The sequence below is a fragment of the Macaca fascicularis genome, chromosome 3 (assembly GCF_037993035.2).
Source record: "Macaca fascicularis isolate 582-1 chromosome 3, T2T-MFA8v1.1".
NCBI lineage: Eukaryota > Metazoa > Chordata > Mammalia > Primates > Cercopithecidae > Macaca > Macaca fascicularis.
In genome coordinates this window covers 184896699-184920758 of record NC_088377.1, presented here as the reverse complement: position 1 = coordinate 184920758, position 24060 = coordinate 184896699, and the positions used below count along the sequence as shown (strand labels likewise).

Sequence of the window (24060 nt, the reverse complement as noted above, 5' to 3'; positions counted from 1 at the left end):
TGCCTGCAGAGAGTTTGAGAGGAACCTCTTTGCCCCATTCATCCCATTACACTGGCCCTGTTATCCACAGGGTCTGAGCTCCAGGTCCTGCATTTGGATCTGGGTGGCAGGATGTGACCTGACACGGTTGAGTCTCCCTCCCCTTTCCTGCCTTTCTGTCATGCCCCTTTCATTGCACCTATCACAGTTTGTTGTTTTAAACTTACTTACTGTCTGTTTTTGCAATTGAATGGTAAAACCCAGGACTGTTTTTAGCACTGCATTCCTAGAGCACCAGCAGTATTTGGTATTGTCCATGACTTTCTGAATGAGTGAGTGAATGAATGATTGAGTTGCTTATTTCCTCCTGCTCACTGTGCTACTGCTGACATTAGGTGCAGCATTGCATTTCATCATGACAGGACTCCACCCCCTGCATTGGTCCCATTTTGCCCTCCCCCTGGGGAAGAAGCTAAGGAGCTCTGTCCCACCCACTTCTTTTGTCCCTTCCTGAGGCTGGGGCTGGGAAAGCTCCGTCTAGATCTAGTCCTGCAGTGTCTCTTTTCTATTTGAGCCTCCCTAGATCTTTGTCTGCTTAGTGCATGGTGCTTTTGCATCTTTCATTGCTTTTAATTATTGCTGCTAGCTGGCCTGCTAGCCTCAGGGAGCTGTTTACCTCTATGTCCTCCCTTGGCCACCTGCCCCTTGCAAAGACCTGCCAACAGTGAGGGTTGTTCAGGTACTTTCCTTGCTCTCCTCTTTCTCATTCCTCACCCTGCTCTTTCCATCACTGAGGAGCTCGGCATGCCCCCAGGACACTGATGATGGACATCACTGCCACAAAGAACCAGGGTGGCAGTACTGCTACCCCCTCTGCATTCCCAGTGGGTCAAAAACGGTCGTTTTCTGGAGCAGAAACATTGTTTCAGGAGTCAAAAGGCACAAGGATAATTCAGCTACGAGGACTGAGAGAGTTAATGTGGAGAGGGAGAAAGATACACCATCAGGAGAGAACATTCAAATCCTCCAAGTCTCTGGAGGATTATTATATTATATGGGGATGTGGAAGCGCTCTGCTAGTTGGCATTTTAACAGAGCTGTGAACTGCAAAACCTGCATGAAGGACTTAGAAAGATAAACAGGATCTCTTATCAGCAAGGATCCTTAACAGGAATGAGTGAGGGGAGCTGAGGGCACTCTGGGGAGTCCAGGCTGCAAGTACAGTTAATGTGGGATGCTGTCCAAAGCATATGCTAAAGAGCTAAACACAGCCTTGACCAGGCCACTCTGTAACAGCCAAGGCTGTGCCTGGCCTGTTTTGATTGAGCACTGTATGGTCTACTGGTTGGACAAGTTGAGTTTGCCTGAATCTTGGGAATGCAGGACTCCTGGGCCTGAGGGAGAATCTGTTCTGTAGCAAGGAGAGCCTGCACTGAGGGAAACCTATTCTGTCAAAGACTCTGATGCAGAAAAAAGTCTATTCAAGTTACACTTTACCTATGTTAACTTCACTTGTAGCTAGCAATGAGTTTCCTGAAATAAAAAACTTGGAATGTAAAACTTTTGAACAAGCACAAAAGGTCCTAAGACATACTCCAGGGACTTGTCCTGAGGCTTGCTGAATTGGAAGGGGTTGGGGGGCGTGTTGTGACTCAGAGTCTTGAAGCCTCATGAGGAAGTGACTGGCATGAATTTTGTATGAAGAGAGGAGCATCAGTCATCAAACCTGAGAGGAGAGGTGAGATCTTGAACAGGGAAAAAACAAACTAAGGGTTAAAAGTTTAAGTGGCTGGACAGAGGTTGGGAAGAGAAATGCAAGGGGGTTTGGGATGAGGGGTGAAGGGCAAGGACACAAAAATGGGGGCTACGGTGGAGGCCAGTTTGAAAAGGAGGCCAGCTGGCGTGGTATGAAGCCAAGCCTGCCGCGTGAACTGGGGTACTCCTGACTCAAAGGTTATCTTAGAATCCCCCTTTGACCTCTGATTCCAAGACCTGAGATGTTTTAGATCGGAAAGCCTCAAGACGTGATGTCTCTGAAATCTGGTAGAAAGATGTTGCTTTGTGAGTGGCAGGTGGCAAATAAAACACAAAATAGGCCCATGAGTTGAATTTCTCATTCTGGCTTAGGAATTTGTAACACCTGAAGAATATGAAGGACATCAATATGGGAGCTGAAAAGGGGTGAGGTCACAGTCTGGGAAGTGGTAATTGGAGGAACAGCAGCTTCCTGGATTTCTGGATTGTCATGGATTCCCAATAAGAGATGGAAGGCTGAGGGCTGACCCTGTTTGGAGCACCTCTAACCAGTCTTACAATAGCATTTGAGACTCAAGTTAGATCTTTCTGCTGGGAAAGGGACACCTCCCCATCTCCTACCTATCACTGATAGTACACAGCTGATTGTGGGACTTTACTACATTCATCCATTTGCCATGTATTAAATAGTTTTTTTTTTTGGAGCTATAAGCATTTTTATTCATATATATAAAAGCAATAAGCTTTGAGTTCTGTGTTCAGAGATTGCTATGGCACTGTGCTTGATTCAACACTTTGCAGATTCCACATACTTGAAGTTTTGATTAGTACAAACAAATAGATATTGAAGTTAGAAAACTATAGATTCAAATCACAACTCAACATTTATTGACCATATGACTTAGGATTAAGATCCTTAAACATTCCAAGCCTCAGTTTTTATCATCTATGATATGAAGTTGGTAACGATTTCACAGCATCGTTGTGGCATGGGAGCCAGTGCATGGTGGGCCCTCAGTGGATGGGGTCTACCCATTCCCAACCCTTTATCCACAATTCTGTAATCAAAATGCTTTGAATGCTGAAAGTTCTTTCTTAAATGTTGAGTCAAAGCACTTAGATGGCTTAACTTGTTCTGAACTAAACATGAGGCCATTTCTGCCTTTATTTCATTGAGTGTGAATATGTGTGTACTTTGCTGCAGAAATAATGGCGTGCTTGATTCCAGGATGCTGCCTTGCTGGTACTGGTCTCATTTTAGCTTTCTGATAAGAAACTGTGGGGTCGTGATTGCCCCATTACATTTTGTTAAAGTCCACATTACACATACACATCATCATTGAAGAAAATATGAGTTTCCATCTGGCAAAACTTTTCTTCGCAGGACTAGAAATGAAAACCCAACATATGTGCTCATTCATTTGTTTAACCAAAATTATTATTATTTTGAGCGAGCATATTCCTCTGTGGCCCAGGCTGTAGTGCAGTGTTGTAATCACAGTTTACTGCAGCCTCCACCTCCTGGACCCAAGTGATGCTCCCACTTCAGCCTCCCAAGTAGCTCAGCCTACAGGCATTCAGCACCACACCAGGCTAACTTTTTAATTTTTGTAGAGATAGGGTCTCTGTATGTTGCCCAGACTGGGTCTTGAACTCCTGGCCTCAGGCAATCCTCTCACATCTGCCTCCCAAAGTGCTGGGATTACAGGTGTGAGCCATTGCACCGGGCCTGTTTAACCAAAATATAATGAGTAGTTACACTGTATAAGAAATGTTGCTTGGCATTCTGAGGGTTATAAAGATGAAAAAAGAGCCCTGACACTGAGAAGCTAGGAATCCAGGATTTGGAATCTGACTGGTACACAATTATAATGCAAGGCAGATTGTGTTAACTTTCCTGATTGGGAACTGCAGGCAGGATGACTTCACATCTGGATAGGGGATGAAGCTTCATCAACAAGGGGACATTTCAGATAGTCCCTGGTGGGTGATTAAGAATTTTGCAGGCAAAGATGGCAGAACAAAGTATTCTAAGCACAGGAATAAAAAGGGAAGTGTGTGAAGGCATAGTGGAATTAACTTATGGAGAATAGCAGGGGTTCAGTTTGGTGGTAGCAAAAAGTGTGTAACAAGGAGTTGGGGGTGAAGCTATGGGGGGTGGTGAATGGGCAGAGTCATGTAGGGCAGGAGATGCCAGGGAGAATCTGTGCTTGATTTGACTGAAAAAGGAAGAGATTGTTGTTGTTAATTTTTTTTGATCACTAAAATAATATATGAAGAGAATTCAAATTTAAATGAAGAGAATTTGGAAATGAATGTATACATATAGAAAAACAGAGGGTACAAGGTTTCAGTTGGGTAGGAAGAGTAAGTTCTAGCGATCTAATGTTCAGCATAGGGATTACAGGTAACGATACTCTATTGTATACTTGACATTTGCTAAGAGGGTAGCTCTTAGGTCATCTCACTACACATGAAAAATGGTAACTATATGAAGAGATGGATAGATTAATTAGCTTGACTGTAGCAATAAGTTTACTATGTGTATTTATATCCAAACCTCATGATATACACTTCATATGGTTTGGCTGTGTCCCCACGCAAATCTCATCTTGAATTATAGTTCCCATAATCCCCACATGTTGTGGGAGGGACCCAATGGGAGGTAATTGAATCATGGGGGCGGTTACCTCCATGCTGTTCTCGTGATAGAGAGTGAGTTCTCACGAGATCTGATAGTTTTATAAGGGGCTTTTTCACTCCTGTGCTCTGCACTTCTCCTTGCTGCTGCCATGTGAAGAAGGACGTGTTTGCTCCCCCTTCCCCCTTCTGCCATGATCATAGGTTTCCTGAAGCCTCCCCAGCCATGCCAAACTGTGTTTTTATTATAAATTTTTCTTTTTTTTCTTTTATATTTTTTCTTTATAAATTTTTCTTTATAAATTACCCAGTCTTGGGTGTGTCCTTACAGCAGCATGAGAACAGACTAATATAACAGTTTAAATATATGTAATTTCAATACAAGATTTTTAAAAAGTAAATTCCTATAATGCATACCCAGATATAGCCATTGTTAATATTTTAAAATGCATCTTTTTACTCTTTTTCTGGATGAAGATAGATGGCTAGCTAGTTTGACTGATTTTGAAAGTAATTATAAATGAAATCTCATTGTTAAGGATTATTTTTATTTATTTATTTTTGAGATAGAGTGTCACTCTTGTTGCCCAGGCTGGAGTGCAATGGCATGATCTCAGCTCACTGCAACCTCCACCTCCTAGATTCAAGCGATTCTCCTGCCTCAGCCTCCTGGGTAGCTGGGATTACAGGTGTGTGCCACCACACTCGGCTAATTTTGTATTTTTAGTAGAGAAGGGGTTTCTTCATGTTGGCCACGATGGTCTCAAACTCCCGACCTCAGATGATCTGTCCGCCTCAGCCTCCCAATATGCTGGGATTACAGGTGTGAGCCACAACGCCCAGCCTTGTTACAGATTATTAAAAACAGTTGATTGACACAATAACTTAAGAAAATAAAATATAATAGCAGTACGGTGCATGGATAGGTTGGTGATTGAGCAATCTACCAATAAAAAAAATTAAGAATGTTATTGCAATGGTTAAGAGGAAACAGATCCTTGAACTTGGGTGGTGGCTATGGATAAACAAAGGAAGGCTAGATTCTTCCAGTTTCCAGCCTAGATGACTGGGGAATTGGGAGCCATAAACATGGCCTTTGTGGGAGGGGAGGACTATGTGTGTATCTTTAGATGTGTTGAATGTGTGGTGGTGGTCAATCTAGTGGTTAGAGATGTGGGCTGGGACTCAGAGGAGGACAAAATCCAGATTTGAAATTCATTTGCATTTTAAAGATTGCTTTGGTTAAAGTATATGAGATTTCTGAAGGAGAAAAAAGAGAATTTTTAAAACACAGATAAGAAAAGAAATGTGGGGACATCCGTGTTTAGAAAATGGCAGAAAGACAGGGAGCTAGAGGAGGCAGACGAGGGAACCCAGGATGGTAGGAGAAATTCAAGAGTGCAGGGTCCTTGCAGTCAAGGGTGGAAGTGACTTCAAAAATGGGTTATTTGTGGCCTCAAATGTTATAGAGAAGAAAAAGAGGATGAGGATTCAGCAAAAAAGATGGAGGGAAATAATGTAAAGTATCTAGCACACTTTCTGGCACAGGGAAAGAACAGTAAATATCAGCTATTATTTGAACAACAGACCATTAGATTTGGCAGTTAGGAAGTGCTTACCCCTTCATCCTCAGACCCAGTCAAATGTCTTGCACAGAGTTGGAGCTTATTGTGTTTTACAATATAATCAATGAGTAGAAGACAGAAGAGGAAGAGCTTAAGAGTGGCGATAATGTAGAGGTGGCCAAGTCATAAATCTGCTCATCCTGGCTTTTGGGAATGGGTGTTCTGGGGTCCACTGTGCACACAGGCTGGTGTGCTTGGGGAGCCAGGCCAGCACTATGGGGACCTGATTGAGAAAGAGGTTGATGGCAATCTCCTGCTAACATTTCTCAACCCCTCACAGGTGTCACATAGAATGGGCATCAAGTGCAGTGGGTAACTATAGCATTGTCAGGGAGTTTGTGCTCCTGGGATTTTCTCATCTCCATGAGTTCCAGGTCCTGCTGTTTGCTCTGATCCTGTTGATATATGTGCTGACGCTGCTGGGCAACCTGGCCATCATCAGCCTCACTTGCCTTGACTCCCACCTTCACTTACCCATGTACTTCTTCCTCTGCGACTTGTCCCTCATGGAGATGCTGGTCACCTCCACTGTGGTACCTAGGATGCTGGCAGACCTGCTATCCACTCACAAGACGATGTCTCTGGCTGAATGCCTAATCCAGTCTTTCTTTTACTTCTCCCTGGGCTCTGCCAACTTCTTGATCCTCACGGTCATGGTCTTTGATCACTACGTGGCCATCTGCCGCCCCCTGCACTACCCAACCATCATGAATGGTTCAGTGTGTGTGAAGCTGGTGGTGGCCTGTTGGGTGGTTGGTTTCCTCTCCATTGTCTCTCCCACAATGCAGAAAATACAGCTCTGGTTCTGTGGCCCTAACATCATCAACAACTACTTCTGTGACTCTGCCCCGCTGCTCAAGCTTGCCTGCTCTGACACCCACCATATTGAGTGCATGGTTCTCTTCCTGTCCCTGCTCTTTGTGCTGACCACCATGCTGCTCATCATCCTCTCCTACGTCCTCATTGTGGCTGCAGTGCTGTACATCCCCTCCTCCTCTGGGCGCCAGAAGGCCTTCTCCACCTGTGCCTCTAACCTCACAGTGGTGGTGCTGGGCTATGGCAGTGCCATCTTCATCTACATGAGGCCAGGCAAGGGCCACTCCACACATCTCAACAAGGTGGTGGCCCTGGTGACTGCAGTGGTGACTTCTTTCCTCAACCCCTTCATCTTTACCTTCCGGAATGAAAAGGTCAAGGAGGTCATTGAGGATGTGACCAAAAAGATCTTCCTTAGAGACCCAGCAGCCTGTAGGTGAAAGAGTGAGCCCTTGACAGGGCTGGAGAGCACCTGACAAGTCATGAGAAGTAGACTTGCTGCAGGTGGGCACCCACATGCCTAAGCTGGAGCTCCTCACTCTCTTTTTTTCTGTTTCTCCTGCTCTCTCATCTTCATGCAAGTTTCTTCTCTTGCACTGCAGAGAACTAATGGACACACACTGTGAGAATGTCTCAAAGGCAAGTTTCTGTGTGCCTGAGATAGTTAAGGAATGGATAGGGAATGTGGAGTCAGTACAATGGGACGATATTAATTAAAAGAGATAATCCAAACAAGTAAGACTCTTAGTGCAGGGTCTAGTACATTAAGTAAGAGCTCAGTAAATGTAGCTATTATTAAAATGTCCTATTAAAACCTCTCTTTCTCAGCTCTATGGTTTTGCTTGCATTCTTTTAAGTTTGTGTTCAACTTTTATTTTGGGTATGTTTCCTTTTCAGGACCTGACTTCAAGGTCTAGGATAGAGTTCTGAAAATGGGAGGTGTTCTAAGAAGAGCAGAGAGGCCTGGCACCCCAACGCAGGAGGAGCCATGTGCCTCTGTTGGCTCTCCTCTCTCGGCCTGACTGCTCCTGGATGGAAGCACCCCTCACACCCAGGCTGCCCACTTCTTCCATCTGGCCCCAGAGCCTCTTGCCTTTCCACAGAAATGGCTCTCTGGGAGCCACTCCTCCAACCCTCTTATAGAAAGTCATGAAGGCCTTACCTTTTTCATGCACATGAGAGTGGGGAAAAGCTGAGTTGCATCCACACTCTCAGACTTGCTGCCTTGCCCTTCCCATGGGCCACTACTTCCCTTCTACTGTAGAACCTTAGATCCAAGTTCCAGAAAGAGGACCAGTTGCCCAGGCCTTCTGAGGTTGGGTTTCCTGAGAGCAGCCTGGCCAGATTACCAGGGCCCCTGGATGGTAGAAGCAAATATGGTAGAAGTCAGATGAGAAGGAGTAAATGGAGTGGGACTGGTGTTGTGGGTAATGGGATGGGAGGGCTGATAAGAGGCATTCCTTGGAAATCTGGATGGTGTGGGAAGTCACGGGAAGATGGTAGCGGCAGGAAGAGCTCCGGGTCTGATTTCTTTTACTAGACTGAGTCTCAACTGGGCTGGGCTAGGATTGGCAAAGTGGGGCAAAGAGTAGATGCAAACTTCCTCTCATTTCTGAAGCTGGCTCTGTCCACAGGATCCTTAGAGGAGAGGCCCTGCTCATAATTTGCAGTGTGGAGTCACAGGATGGGAGCTGCCCCACAGGGCCAAGACTATGAAGAATGGTTGTAGGGGAAGCATTCCAGGACACAGAGCCTGGAGGCACCACTGTCTTACTGTCTCTGTCTTTTAGCTTGATCTCTAACATATATGTGTTTTCTTTTTCAACCACCAGAGTACATTTTTGCATTTGTGGGCCTTGCCAAAAGTGGACAGATACTTCTGATTCTGCTGTAAAGACCAGCAGGGAGAAGTTTTTCATCCTGAAAACTTGTCTCTTTCACCTCTCAAGAGACTAATTACTTGCCCTCCTTGCAAACTTCCTGAAAAACTGAAGAGCTAAGTGGAAAGTAATTACCTCCTTCTGAGATGCAGATACTTTTCCTCAGCTTCTCCTCCTAAAATAATCAGCACAGGAGTCACTCAGTGTCCTCCCCAGGGACTCCTTCCTGCTACTCTCTTTTCTCTGCACATTCCCCTCTTAAAAAACTAAAAATAATCAATAGCCTGTAGCAGGCTATCGCCTGTTTTTCATAGGATTTCCTTGGAAGTGGGGTCTCTGGTCAGTTTTGGGGAAGGTATGACTAGCCTTGGGCCTTCACAGCAATCACCCCAGGGAATCTAGCATCACGCAACCTGACTTGCCCCACAGCCTTGCCTGTGGTTCTTTGCTCTTCAAAGTGTGATGCTTGAAACAGCACTGGCATCTCCTGGGAGCTTATTGGAGATGCAGAATCTCAGGTCCCACCTGATACCTCCTAAATCAGAATCTGCGTTTTTGCAGGATCCCCAGGTGATTCCTATGCACATTAATATCTGAGTAACGCGGATCTAAACAATTTGCTGGTAGAATTTTCAAACAAAATTTATAAGAAAGCCCTTGTTCCAATCTCAACAATGTGAAAGGCATTGGAAGAGGGAATTTGGGGACACATTTGCTATTATTGGAGCCATCTTTCCTTGGTGACCTTTATCCCAGGTCCCATTTCCAGAGACAGTAGTAACCAGGATAAAGACCCTGAAGACTCTCATCCTAGTCTGACTTTAAACTTCTTGAGTGACTTCAATCAATGGCCCAGCCTCTGACCCACTGCTGGAATTCTATGTGGACGTGACCTAGAGATGTCTAGATATATTGGTTCCAGACATTTGTCTTAATGTGGCAGGGTTGTCAATGTGCATAATGTCAAATGAGACTCCTGGATAGATAGAAATGAAAAAATAATTTTAAAAAAATCTTGCAACTTGCTGGGAGAAATCTTGGGATTCCGGTTCCAAATCAAAGTAGCTGCTATAAAAGGCTCCCCAGGTTTAAGACATGATGTAAGTAAAACACAGCCTCATGGAATGGCAAGGGAGTAGGTCATGTAGGCCTATCTTCCTCTGTCTCGGTGGAGGCATCCCCACTGCAACACACTGAACAGACTGGCTTAGGGACTCTGCTTGAACCAAGTCCAGGGATGGAGCATGCCCAGCTGTGGGAGGCAGCCCCTTTCTTCACTGCATGGTTCTAGATTTTAAGAAGAAATCCTTATGTCAAACCTCAATATGACTTCCTCTAACCTTCACCCATTGTCCCAGTTCTGCCTTTTTCAGTTATGCAGGCAGACTAGCAGATAAGCAAAGATATCTAAGCATTCCCCTCCAAAATATTCAGGTTTACAAATAGGAGGTTGCATCAAACAGTTTCCAGAACTCTTGCCTTCCATATTGCTTTTTTTGGTTCCTGTTAGGCGCATCTTGGAACTGATTGTGGTACTAGTTTCGACAACTAACTGAGATGTAGAGCAGTGGGAAACCTTTTCTCTTGCTCTGTTGACTATATTTCTTACCATCAACTAAGATGGCATTCCATGTTTAGGTTATCGTGCTAACTCATGTTCCAAATTCATATAAACCTCATGATTAATGACAGCTAGCATTTATTGAACACCTACTATATTCTAGGTACAGGAAAAACAAAGATCTATAAGGCACGACACCTAACATAAGGAGCTCAGAACCCACACGTAGACAAAACTACATTGAACCAAGTGCAGAGATGGACCATTCCCAGCTGTGGGAGGAAGCCCCTTTCTTCACGGCATGGTTCTAAATCTTAAGAAGAAATCCTTATGTCAAACCTCAGTGTGACTTCCTCTGAGTTCCTGAAGGCAAAGCTCTCAAGGAATGCCCCATTTCTTTTGATTAAGTTAAAAGTTAAGTTGAAATGACTTTTTGAGGTCCAAAGAACAGTTTTATAGGCTGAGAAGAGGAAAAGTGAATTCCTGAGAGAGGCAACTGAGTGTGTAAAATAACATAGACATAAAATGGTATATTGTGTGGACAACCAAAGCCTAAAAAGACGGGATTAATGAGTGGGTTTCTGGAGACTGGCCATGGGTATCATCAGTAATCAGACCCAAGTCCCCCAGTGGACCTGTAAGTGTCCTCTGCAAGATGTTCCACTTACTGAAATAACGGCATATTTGATTACAACAAACTTCAGCGTGTACATCAGTGTAGAAATCTCTGCTTGCCTAGGGCAATCATATTGTAGTCACCAAAGGTGCTATTTACTTTCAGTGCTGAAACTGTATTGCCTTTAATTTTGCAAATAACCTAAGTAAGTTCAGAGAGCTCAGCTTTTCTGAAATGCTTGATTTCCCTCTGCCAGCAGCTGAATTAGTCACGTGTTATAGCCCTTTAAGGCTGATTTGCTCAGGTCCTCCAACAAAAGGGAGGCATGGGGATGAGACTGAGAATGGGGGGATCTGCCTTCTGTGTCTGTGAAGGAGAGGGAAGGAAATCTGTGGTGTCCCCTCTCCTTAGATCACAGCCAATTTCCTCCATGACAAGGACAAGGGCCTCATATACAGTCCTTTGGACTCACCCCTAGGGCTGGGTAACCCAAGAACTTCTGGGTGAGTTGTCCACTGAGTGAGAGAAGTGGCAGAAACACAAATGTGAGTGATGAGCTGCCCAGCTGCTAGTGAAGAAGCCAGGTCCCCTCATATATGGAGGATCCTGTGTCTATCAGATAAAATAATTCATAAGTTCCCTTATAAGGGCAATGCCATGAGCTTTACCTCCATAGGACTTGGCAGGTGTCTAACTCAAGGGAAGGAGAATGACAGCAATGCAGCGTTGACTGGGGAGCAGGATCTAAGGGAAACCCAGAGGTAGGATGCTAGTGATGTTCTGGGGCCCCCTGGAGAACCCATAGTGGGGCATTGCTACAAGGCTCCTGAGACTGTGGAAAGGACTTTAGAATTGGCTAACTGGCAGAGGCTGGAATGGCTTGGAGGGCTCAGAAGAAGACTGGAAGGTACGGGAAAGTTTGGAACTTCCTAGAGACTTGTTGGATAGTTTTGACCAAAATGCTGATAGTGATATGGACAATGAAGTCCAAGCTAAGGTGGTCTCAGCTGGAGATGAGGACCCAAATGCTGGTAGCCAAGGCAATGGGGAAAATGTTTCCAGGGCATGTCAGAGACCTTCACAACAGCCCCTCTCATCAAAGGCCCAGAGGCCTAGGAGGGAAAAATAGTTTGTGGGCCAGGCAGAGGGCCCCACTGCTCTGTGCAACCTCAGGACTTGGTGCCCTATGTCCCAGCCACTCCAGCTCCAGTCGTGGCTAAAAGGAAAAAAGGTACAGCTCAGGTCTTTGCTTCAGAGGGTGCAAGCCCCAAGCATTGGCAGCTTCCATGTGGTGTGCAGAAGACAAGAGTTAAGCTTTGGGAACCTCTGCCTAGATTTCAGAGGATGTATGGAAATGCCTGGAAATCAACCGTTAAATTGGCAGGAATTAAACACAGCCATGATAAAAAAAAAAAAAGTAGGTAACAGAAACTCATAATCAAATAAGTTATGCTAAAAACAAAGGTGATTCATATTAAAAACTCCTCGTTGCTTTGCTACATTGTACTTTTGTCCATGAGACTGAGGTTATTTAGGCCACGTGTCTCGGTGTGGTAGAAATACTATATGGGGCGGTGCAGCGGGGCATCTTTCCCTAACTCCAACTTCAGATATCATCTTGGTAGCTTAAAATTGGACACGGTGAAAATATTGACAGCAGGTAGCTGGCAAATGCTAGAAGTCAGCAAATGGATAGCTGGGGCTAAACATTTACCCGCAGACCACTGAGCCACGATCACCATTCCTCAGTACCTGTCAGGCATTGTTGAAGAAACATATGTACCTCAGAAAACCCAGTGCTGAAAGAATCAGTGAATCAGACCGATACGAATCTAGTCCACTATAGGCAACACTGACCTTTTCTTAATTTGACCCAGAGGGTTTTTCACCTCACCAAACTCCTAAAATCCCACCCATCTTGATGTTACTACCAACCACCGCAAGATCCAGGCCTGACTTTCCTTTGGAAAGTGATTATATACCTTTGTCTTCCTTCCTCGAAAACTTTCATACCCTCGGTTTCTTGCTCTCTAATCCTCCCAACTAGAAGAAATAAATCCACTTTTTGGCTTCCCACTGGGATTTACATGTGTGAGGATGGATTCTTGAGTTAGCCATTTAGAGCTAGGATGCCAGACAAATGAAGGGTGGGTGGGAAGATATTTGGGGCCAAGGAAAACATTTTAGTTTCATGAAATCCTGCCATGATTTTGCCTACACTTAAATTAGTTCTGGGTGTTGAAAGCAACCTGGCCCTCCTACCACCTGGAAATTAGGTTGCAGTGTAAACCGCTTCTATGAAGTGAAAAGGCTGTTGCCATCTGTGCATCTATATCCAACGACCTTACATAGGCAAACAACCACATCAACTGTTCTCACCTGCCAGGGAAAATGGTATCATAGCAAAGGGACTGTGAATCCATTGTATAATTAACATTGTATATGAACAGAATCAAAATATTTATTCAAAATAAAAATATCTCACCTGTATAGGTATTATGTGCTATACTTCAAATGCTCGTGGAACGAATTGTGATCAATGAAATACTAATCTTTTTTTCCTTCTTTCCAACTTTTATTTTGGGTTCAAGGGGTACATGTGCAAGTTGATCACCTGGGTAAATTGCACGTTGCTGGGGTTTGGTGTACAGATAACTTTGTCACCAAAGCAATTAGCATAATACCTGATAGACAGTTTTTCAGTCCTCACCCTCCTCCCTCCCTCCACCCTCAAGTAGGTCCCAGTGTCCACTGTACCCTCATTTGTGTCCATGTATACTCAGTGTTTAGCTCCCATTTATAAGAGAAGATGTGGTATTTGGTTTTCTGTTTCTGTCTTAATTTGCTTAGGATAATGACTTCCAGCTCCATCTGAGTTGCTGTAAAGGACAGGACCTCACTGTTTTTTATGGCTGCATAGTCTTCCATGGTGTATATGTACCACATTTTCTTTATCCAGTCCACCATTGTTGGGCATCTGGGTTGCTTCTATGCCTTTGATATTGAAACACAAATCTTTAAAAGTAACATTGAATCTATACTTGCTTTCTGCCAATATGTGTTTCTTTCAAGTGGTGGATACTAAATGTGCAATTACTGTGAGGAAGGGGTTACTAGAATTGTTGCCATTACAAGTCTACAAACTTGTAGAAACTTGATAGATATGTGCTCAATAAGGGTCTAGAGGAGGCAAAACTGAGCAGCTTCAGACCCTGGAGGTTCCAACTTTGAATTAACCCAACTTTTAATTCAGATGGAAGAAGAAAATTCCAAAGATGGGGAGATGGAAAAAGGTCTGAAGAACCAGATCCTGCTGTCAGTTCTGCCATTTCTTTGACCAACTCATTCTTCCTCTCAACCATGTTTCCCTTTCCCACTAAAGCAGGCCAGGAACACTGCTTGCTGCAGTTTCAGAATCAGAAATTTTCCTTCTGAGCTCTCATACACTCCATAGGAAAACACCTTATTGAAATTAACCACATTTAAAAATTTCTCTCAGTACAGGGAACCCCTTGAGGTCAGACTCCACATTTCTTTCATCTTTAACAGCCACTGCTGAGTGGAGTGTTTGGTTCATGATGGGTGATCAGTGAATCTTTATTTAATTGAATTACTATGAGGGTAAAAACCAAATGGAAAATATATGTAAAAGTGGTTCGTAAAGTATGAAAAGTATACAAAAGTAAGATATTGTTAGTAGAATTATTCTTAATTTACTCATCCTTCTTTCATTTACTCTACAAATACTTACTTTTCTAGGTAGCAAGCGGAGAATAAACAGAGGAAAAAAACATCAATTCATTCAACAGCAATTGCAAACACCAGAGTCATTGCTCTGTTATGTAATTAAAGAACTAGCAAAATTTTGGTCCAGAAACTGAAACTAGGAACGTAAAAAGACCCTCCGACTTGGCTGAGGGGTATCTCAGCAAGAAAGAAAGACACTTTCAGAAAGCCAGAGAAAGGGGTGCCTTGTTTAGGAAGGAGTTAACTTGGGGTAAGAGGAGGTCACAAGGAGACCCAATGGGCTGGCAAGCAAGCTACATCTCCCAAGCTCCAAATGAGCCTACCTCATTCATTTCCACATAGTGGATTTTTTAAATGCTCGACATTTGTGATAAATTAGTAGTTTTATTGTTTTCAAGTAAGTGTAGCTATGAATAAACTCCTGATTGTAGTTTATATATCACAAATTGGGAAATAGAGTTTGGTAAATTAAGTGTATTTACAGAAACAATGTGTCAGAACAACTTAAACTGGGGATACTTTAGAAAATTCTGCGTAGGAGAAAGCTAAGGGAACACCATGATCCTGAGGTCAAAGTAACTGGAAGATATTTTAAATTTCCAGCTATAGTTGGAGGAGGGAGGACAGTGGAGCTGATGTTTGACTCCAAAGGCAGCATGGGACATAATAGACTTTCAAGAATTTTATACCCACATGTATGTGAATGTAATATAATGTTCATATTTTATGTAATGTACAATATAATATATATGTGTGTAAAATAGGATATATAATGACTGAATAAATGAATTGACTAAGTTTATTACAATCCCTTGCCTTTAGGCAAATGAATATTTCTAACCATACAGGAGCAAAGTTTATTTTATCTTTCTAAAACTCTGAGTGTTTCCTCTCTGGAAACCACATAATTCCTCATTAGTGGAGATTTATCTTGTTTTAATTTCCCTCTGTTTCATCTTTCTCTGATGCAAAGATACCTGATGAATTGCACTCTCACAGTGTCCACCTTATAGTCAATGTGCTACTCAGGTGTCATCTCATCAGGAAGCCGTCATTCAGCCCCTGCCTGGTCTCAGTGTTGCTCTCCTGTATGCTCATAAAACCTTCTGTGAATCCACTGTTGCACTTTCCCCACTGTGCTGGAAACAGCTATTTATCACTCTTTCCTTCCTTAGGCCAAGAGCTTTGTCAGGCGAAGAACCATTTATGCCTTTTTTACCTTCTTACCCTCTACCTGTTACAGTGCCTGACATACACAGCCTACTCAATATTGATGAAATGAATGAATGGATGAATAATCATACAAGGACCCAGCCCTCCCCACAACACTCACACACACATTAAAAAACAATCGGTTTGTTTTTGGTAAGTTTTGCTTCTTCCCTTGATCCCATGTAGCCCAAGCACTTATGGTGCATACATTCAGCAATGGTGCATACTGGGATAGAGAAGCACGCCCCGAACATGCACACACATGCACACATATGTACACACATACACATCCATGCACACGTACTGGGACTGGATACTACCTCTTGATCAGAGAGCACTTCTTGGCTACTCTTCCTTAAATGCAAAGCACATGCACTTCCCTTTACTGAAAGCTCTGGGCTACTCTCAGAGTTCTTATGGCTGCCAGGGGATGTAGGGAACACTTTCATGGTGGCCCATAAAAGCTTTGGGCCAGACAGTGCAGCACTGAGGGCTCACTGTAGTTATTGCTCAGAGGAAAAAAACTAAAGAAACTCAACAGTGGTCTTCCCACTCACTGGAGGTCTCCCTCCCCACAGAACTGCTCGATAGAGGCAGGCCAGGTCCCTCCGGGCCCCAGGCTCATCATTGTGCCTTGCAAAGGCCTTTCAGCCTCTGCATCTGCCCCTGTAGCACTGTTTTAACTGTCTCATTGTGGAAGGTAAGGATAAAGGGATTGAGGAAGGGGGTGAGAACTGAAGTCACCAAGGCCACGACCTTCCTGACTTGCACAGAGTGAGCTTTGCCAGGCCTGACATACAGAAAGATAGTACTACTGTAGCCAATGAAGACCAGTGTGAGGTGAGACCCGCAGGTGGAGAAAGTCTTCCGGCGGCTGCTGGCAGAGGGGATCCGCAGCACGGTGGTCACTATGTAGCCATAGGAGATGAGGGTCACCAGGAAGGAGCTGAGGACAAAGGCCAAGGCCATCAGAAAGTCCCAGAATTCCAATAGGCGAGTGTCAGAGCAGGACAACTGCAGGAGAGGTGCACTGTCACAGAAGAAGTGGTTAATGACGTTGCCATGGCAGTAATCAAGATGAGCTCGGGAGAGGACAGTAGGTACCATGGCTAGGAAAGGAGCTGACCAGGCAGCCCCAGCCAGCTGGACACACACAGCCCGGCTCATCAGAGTGCCATAGCGCAGTGGGTGGCAGATGGCCACAAAGCGGTCAAGGGCCACGTCTGTCAGGATGAGGAAGGAGGTGGAACCCAGGGAAAAGTAGAAGTAGAACTGGACCATGCAGCCAGTGAAGGTAATGACTTTGTGGGGGACCAGCAGGTCTGAGAGCATCCTGGGCACTGCAGTCATGGTTACCAAGATCTCCAGCAGGGAAAAATTGGCCAGGAAGAAGTACATGGGTGTATGTAGGTGGGTGTCAGCTATGACCATAACTATAATGATGGTGTTTCCCATGAAGGCGAGAAGATAAAGCATGAGGAAGGGGCCATACAGAAGAGCCTGCAGCTCACCGAAGGAGGAGAAGCCCGAGAGGACAAATTCGGAGGGCTGGCTCAAATTTGCCATGATCCACAGGCTAGGGCCCTGCATGCAAAGGAAACAAAAGACAGATGGAGAGGCAGGAACAGAGAGATAGAGACAGAGAACCACTGACCTTGAAACAGAAGAAACAGGGACAGAGACAGAGAATAGAGAGAGCAAGGCAAGTAGCCAGCGGGTGATAAACAGATGAGCAGAAAGAAAAAGCAATAAAGATAACAATGGAATAGGAGAGTCATAGAGAAACAGAGTGAGGGTATCAGCGAAGCGAAAGACATAGAAAGCCATTATTAAGAAGAGAGAAGGCTGGGGATGGTGGCTCATGCCTGTAATCTCAGCACTTTGGGGGGCTGAGGTGGGAGGATCACTTGAGGTCAGGAGTTCAAGACCAGCCTGGCCAACATGGTGAAACCCTGTCTCTACTAAAAATACAAAAATAAGCCAGGTGCAGGTGCCTGTAATCTCAGCTACCTGCAAAGCTGAGGCACAAGAATTGCTTGAACCTGGGAGGTGGAAGTTGCATTGAGCCGAAGTCGTGCCACTGCACTCCACCCTGCGTGACAGAGCAAGACTCCATCTCAAAAAAGAAAAAAAAAAAAAAAAGAACAAAGAAAAACAGAGGAGTGGATTAAGGAAGACCACATGGCAACAGACATTGACATTTAGGGAGAAAACAAGAAGAAAACAACAGAGGAACAGAGAAAGAACAGAAAAAAATTCAAATAAGAGAGAGGGAGAAATAGAGAAATACAGAAAAGGGAGGAACACAGAAAAAAAGAGAGGAGGGAGAGAAAGCATTAGTGCATGTGACCCAGAAGCCCCCGAACGCAGGCTGATCCGTCTGTGTCACACCCAGAGGTTGCGCCCCAAGACCCCGTTTAAAGGCTCCCTGCGAACCTTTCTGAGCTGCCTCTCTGAGGAGCCTCACTTGTGCACATTTCTCCGGCTGTGATCATGAAATTGGTGAAAGTCAGAGTTTTGAGTCCAGAAATTAGTGTATTTTAGAGTGGGCCTCTGCTTTGTGTTTGCAAAGATGGAGAGCAGAAAAGGTGCAGGAGGTCAGGGAGCGAGGCCTGGAAATCCAAGTAACTGCTCTCCCGGGACACACACAGTCATCAGGTTTCCCAAGGGCGTCAGCGGTCTACCCAAGGGCGCTGCTTTGCTGTCTCCACTGCACTTCCCCTCCCCTCGTGGTGCAAAGCGTAAGCTATGGAGTTGGCCTGCCTGTGTTTGAATTCTGGCTCTAGACTTGCTTGTCACGGGCCATAAATCTGCTCTTCTTCGTTACTTACTCTATCTGAACCCGTTTTCTCAGCTATAAAATAAAGGTATTACTGGTACTTAGCCTCTATGGTGATTATAAAATTAAATAAGTAATTTAACTTAGTGCAGTGACTGGCACATACTAGCCAACAAATCATTGTTGTTATTGTTATCACTGTTCTTATTGTTACGACTGTCAATAGAACTCACATTTTTTTGGCCCATCGTCTCTCTACACTTCTCGTTGCCAGCATGTGCGTGTGTGTGAAGATCTTTACAGCTTTACACTGTTTCTTGGAATTTCAATTCACCAAAAGGGTACTTTAAAACATTTCAAACACAAGCAAACATAAGTATTTACAACACAAACTGTCAGGAGTGGAAGGAGTGAAGCTGTGTATAGATCTACTCTGGCCCTTTCTCTAGCCCCATAAAAGCTTCATCTGGGGCTGTGTCCTGGCCATCCAGCAATGACATTCTAATTTTCAAAAGCCTTGCACCCGGCCGAGCGTGGTAGCTCACACTTGTAATCCCAGCACTTTGGGAGGCTGAGGCGAGTGGATCACGAGGTCAGGAGTTCAAGACCAGCCTGGCCAACACAGTGAAACCCCATCTCTACTAAAAATACAAAAATTAGCTGGGCATGGTGGTGGGCACCTGTAATCCCAGCTACTTGGGAGGCTGAGGTAGGAGAAGCACTTGAACCTGGGATGTGGGGTTGCAGTGAGCTGAGATCGTGCCAATGCACTCCAGCCTGGATGACAAAGCTAGACTCCATCTCGAAAACAATAAATAAATAAATAAATATAAATAAATAAAAAGCCTTGCACTCATGCCACTGACAAACCTTAACGGTAGGTCTAAAATCTACCCCAGCACTGACTAAATTCAAACCCAGTCCTTATGTCTGTATTTCATGAGATCCTGACTGACATACAGACTTCCCCCACTCACCTTAGCCTCTAAGCCTGGTGTCTTCTTCATAAGCTGCTCTCATTTAGGCATTCATAGCTGTTGACACCTGCCTAGTGGCTTCGCTCTGTAATGTGCGCGACATCAGAGATGCAGTCTCTCCCTCGGGTTGTGTCTTGCGGCTGGGAAGGTGGACAGGGGCATTGTGCACAGCTGGGAAGAGGTGGCACTGCTGGGTGAGCTAAAACACTGCCAGTCCTTATGCTGATTTTCTAATTCAGCACCTACCCTGTGTCACTACAAAGCCAGGGGCGGCAGTATTGATGTGGGGCTGGGAGATGGGAAAGAAGACCCTCAGGAGACCAGAGGGAAAAGGTGCTGATTCTGTCCCTTTTCTCTCAAGGATGAGTGTTTTCAGCTCTTTCTCTCGTTCACATCTCCAAGTCCTTCGTGTCTTGATGATGTTTACAGCTGAGCTTACTGGATGGGAAACTTAGACTCCAGCAGTGTTTTCTCTGGGAGTGACAGGAAGCCAAGGAGCCCTCTGGGGACTTCTGAGGCACTAACGTTGCTCCTTAGAATAATGAGATGTCCTCTGTTTTGAGGAAAAAGATCTGAATAAAGAAATGGATAAAGACCTAGATACACCCAAGCAGCCGATGGCTTAGGATCAGCACCTCGGCAATGCCTGTCTCCTGGCCCTTGCCCTCCTCCTAGGACCGTGGAAAAAAGATGAGATCATGGAACAAACACAAAGGAATTTTCCCAGCTGGACTAAAATTATGACAGCTTGGGCACCTAGCCAGAGTTTCCATTTGCAGACAAAATCTCCAAGTGGATCCAGGATTCAGGGATCTAGGGAGGCAGGGAATGGAGGCCCTGGACCATAGCAGCCTCTTGTTAAAATTCTCCAAATAAAGTATCATCTGGAGAAGTCTGGGAATCAAACAGTGAGATTAAGAGGCAGATCTCTGCCTCCAGAGGCAGGGCCCTTGGTGGACACATCTTGGGATCTGGCTCCTGTGAGAAGATACACGCCCTGGGCACAAAGGAAAAGGGAACATGGTGAGGCCACTCCGAGCTTCCAGCTCCCTAGTAAACTCCTAGTCACAGTCTTTCATCTCAGAGACATTTAAACCTTATTCATTATACCCTGTGCAACCCCACCCACACTGAGACAGAAATAATGACTCAAAGATTTCAAGGAAAAGCTGTACAATGAAGATAGTGCAGGGGGGCCCTGAGTTTAAGAATAACTAGGGCTGGAGGGGTTGGCCAGGCAATCTTTCTGTAGGACTTGAGCCTGGAACTGAGATTTGGACCTGACCCATTGAAAGCAAAGAAGAGGCTGGGCATGGTGGCTTATGCCTGTAATCCCAGCACTTTGAGAGGCCAAGGTGTGTGGATCACTCGAGGTCAGGAGTTTGAGACCAGCCTGGCTAACATGGTGAAACCCCGTCTCTACTAAAAATACAGAAAATTAGCCGGGTGTGGTGGTGGACACCTGTAATCCCAGCTACCCAGGAGGCTGAGGCAGGAGAATTGCTTGAGCCCAAGAGGCAGAGGTTGCAGTGAGTTGATACTGTGCCACTGTGCTCCAGCCTGGGTAGCAAAGCAAGACTTTGTCTCAAAACAAAAACAAAAAGAAAGAAAGAAAGTAAAGAAGAATGCAGGTCAAAAGGCTAGAAATGGAGGAGGAAGAAGAAAGGAGCCAGTTGCTAGCAGGGAGCTCAGGTAGGCAGACAGGTGCTGGTCAGAGCAGGGCTGGAGGCAGGGGCTCGGGAATTGAAAGACAGGAGGATAGGTCGGGGCTACATGAGCCTTCGTGACTATTCATTTTCTATTGCTTCTGTAGCCAATTACCACAAATTTTGTAGCTTAAACAACACAGATGTATTACCTGACAAATTCTACAGGTCAGTAACTTGACACAGGCCTCAATGAGCTAAAATCAAGGCGTCATCAGGGCTGCCTTCCTTTCTGGAGTCTCCTTGCTTTTCCAGCTCCTAGAAGCTGCCCACATTCCTTGGCTAATGGTTCCCTCATCCATCTTCAAAGCCAGCCACATGTGTCTCTCAGAACCGTCTTCTATCATCACTTAGCCCTCTGACTGAACTCAAAGGAAAAGTTTCTCCACTTTTACAAATCCCTAAGATTAGATTCAGCCCACATGGGTCACCCCTAAGATTAGATTCAGCCCACCTGGATTGCCCAGGCTAATCCCCTCATCTCAAGGTCTTCAACCCAATCACACCTGCAAAGTCCCTTTTCCTATGTAAAGCAACATTTTCACAAATTCCAAGGATTAGGGCTTGGACATCTTTGAGGGGACATTCCTCTGCCTATCGCAATGACTACGTGCAGCTTTGGTGCCTGGTGAACCACTTATCTGACCAGATCCATTCATCTTTACACAATTGTGTTCATTCCTTAATAAATACATAGCATCAACTCTGTTAAATGATCATAACATAGAGCAGCCTCCATAATCTAGGAGTATAACCCTAAATATGTCTTTATTTCCTTTAGGATTAAAGGCACATGGATTAATTCTTATTTCCTTTCTAGCCTTCCCAAAGAGAAAGAGCTAGGATTGAAACAGTGAGGGGAACTACTCTAGTGCCACTAAATTCTGTCCCCTGGGCTTCCCAGGCTTTGAAGAATGGCCCCATTTCCTTTTGGTTAACTTCTTCTTTCACTTGATGAGATTAATGGGAAATGCAGTCATTTACATGGCTGAGTTGATGAAGTTTTCAGTCTCCCAGGGATTTCTTCCTTAGTCAACTCTTCATCTTTTCACAGTCTGTTAATGGGCATTTTCATTGTTATTGCTTCTTTGATCCAGATTGATTCCTACTCCAGTATCCCCTCAGCCTCTGGCCGAAAAATAATCCTTCTCCACTCGTGCCTCCCGTTTCACCTGTGTGGTGATTGACTATGACAGCTGCTTGTTTCTCTATGTGAAACCCAAGCAAATGCGGGCAGCAGAATAAAACAAGATAGTTTTCCTGTTTATTTTCATGTTGACCCCCTTTCTGAACCTTCTTACAGGTCAGATTTACTGACCTTAATCAGTTTTAGGTGGGCCACTCCTTGTGGATTCTAAGGTAATCTGGAAAACACTAACAAATATCTAAGCTAAAGCATCTTTATTTTCATCATCAAACCACATGTAATTATCACACTCAGCCCCTTGGAAGTGGGCAAAACACACAAACATAAAAACCAGCCTGCCTATCAGTTACTGATGATCTGAGCTATTCTTGTTTCAGTTGTTTCGTAATAAAATTATTGTTTTGTTTTTGAAAATCTAAAGAAGAAAATGCCTAAAGTCGGGGAAGAGCTTGAGAAAGGAGCTGTATATGTTCCTGGGGGAGTTAGACTGCACCATAATCATCTCCGAATGTGCATTTCCAGAAGAGGAAGAGAGGCCAGGGACTACAATAAAAATGCCAGCACCTCTGCTCAGATCTGCCCTATTACTTCCTGGGATATGTTGACATTTTGACTTGCATTATTAGACTCAATCTCATAAGGCTGTGCCTGGCCATTAGGTGAGACACAGATTACTCCTTGGTGTACTCTTTTTCTTGGCTGTGCCATATCGAAACTTGGCCCATTGCTACTACAAAGCGTCTCTCTTTTTCTCTACATTTTGGCATAAAGCCAACTTGGAGTGGCTCGAGGACAATATGTTTAGAAAGGGGTGGATGGAAAGCTTAAACATGTTTGGTGGTAAGGACAGAAGAAAATTTGTGATCACATTTTTGGCAACTATTTAACTCATCTCGTTTTGTTCGTGGTAAAGGAAGGAGATAAGGAAGGATTGAATGGCTCACTCTAAGTGCCTGAGTTTTTTTTGTTTGTTTGTTTGTTTGTTTTTTAAATATGCTACAGGAATCCTTTGTTTTCATGATGTGGTCTGCCTCCCAAAGCCAGATCTCCTCTGACTGGCGGCTTTTCTGCCCCAATCTCCAGCTGTCTTCTATGACATCTCTGCAGATTTTCACTGCTGGCAGAGTTGAGAGTGGGAGTTTCCTCCCCCAATTCTGACTCACTGACAAATCAGGGGATGGGGTAGCTCTCTATTAATGCACAGGAATATGTAACTGCTAGATTTTCAGACAGATTGGAGGAAGAAATTGTCTCACATGATAATACCTGTAGGCTGGAATCAGGCAGAAAATAGTTTTCTTGAGAATTGATGTGGGTCACCTGGAGAACTGAGGAGTCCAGCAAGGGGGTGCTTGCCTGGTGGTGGTTGGAGATAGGGGCTGAATTAGGACCACTAAGTACAGTTGTGTGGCTTGTAGACTGCACAAAGATGCTGATGGAGATACTGAAGGGGCACATGGGGGCTGAAGGAGCTGCATCTGCTTGATGGAAAGGGGCACCTATTTTATGCACAAAGGTACACTGTAGTTGTCAAGCCTTGTTTTTCCCAACTACATCTCAGTGGGGAAACATTCTTCTAACTTACTCAAGGCTCTGGTGTAGAAGGCACTGCCCTGGGCT

At 44.6% G+C, this 24060-nt stretch overlaps 2 protein-coding genes across 2 annotated transcripts; one reads left to right on the top strand and one right to left on the bottom strand.

The window, feature by feature from the left end:
• Positions 1 to 4780: 4780 nt before the first annotated feature.
• LOC102120352 (olfactory receptor 6V1-like) lies at positions 4781 to 12289 on the top strand. The gene has a single exon (XM_074036651.1). It carries the CDS (start codon positions 6476 to 6478, stop codon positions 7253 to 7255), a length of 780 nt encoding a protein of 259 aa, XP_073892752.1. The 5' UTR covers positions 4781 to 6475; the 3' UTR covers positions 7256 to 12289.
• A 1305-nt stretch (positions 12290 to 13594) lies between these two features.
• On the bottom strand, positions 13595 to 18058 carry OR6V1 (olfactory receptor family 6 subfamily V member 1). Its single transcript, XM_074036193.1, has one exon. It carries the CDS (start codon positions 17692 to 17694, stop codon positions 16456 to 16458), a length of 1239 nt encoding a protein of 412 aa, XP_073892294.1. The 5' UTR covers positions 17695 to 18058; the 3' UTR covers positions 13595 to 16455.
• Between the last annotated feature and the right edge of the window lie 6002 nt (positions 18059 to 24060).

Bases quoted from the DNA above. Each gene is read 5' to 3' on its own strand.
- LOC102120352 (XM_074036651.1), top strand. From the start codon at position 6,476: ATGTACTTCTTCCTCTGCGACTTGTCCCTCATGGAGATGCTGGTCACC.
- OR6V1 (XM_074036193.1), bottom strand. From the start codon at position 17,694: ATGAGCCACCATCCCCAGCCTTCTCTCTTCTTAATAATGGCTTTCTAT.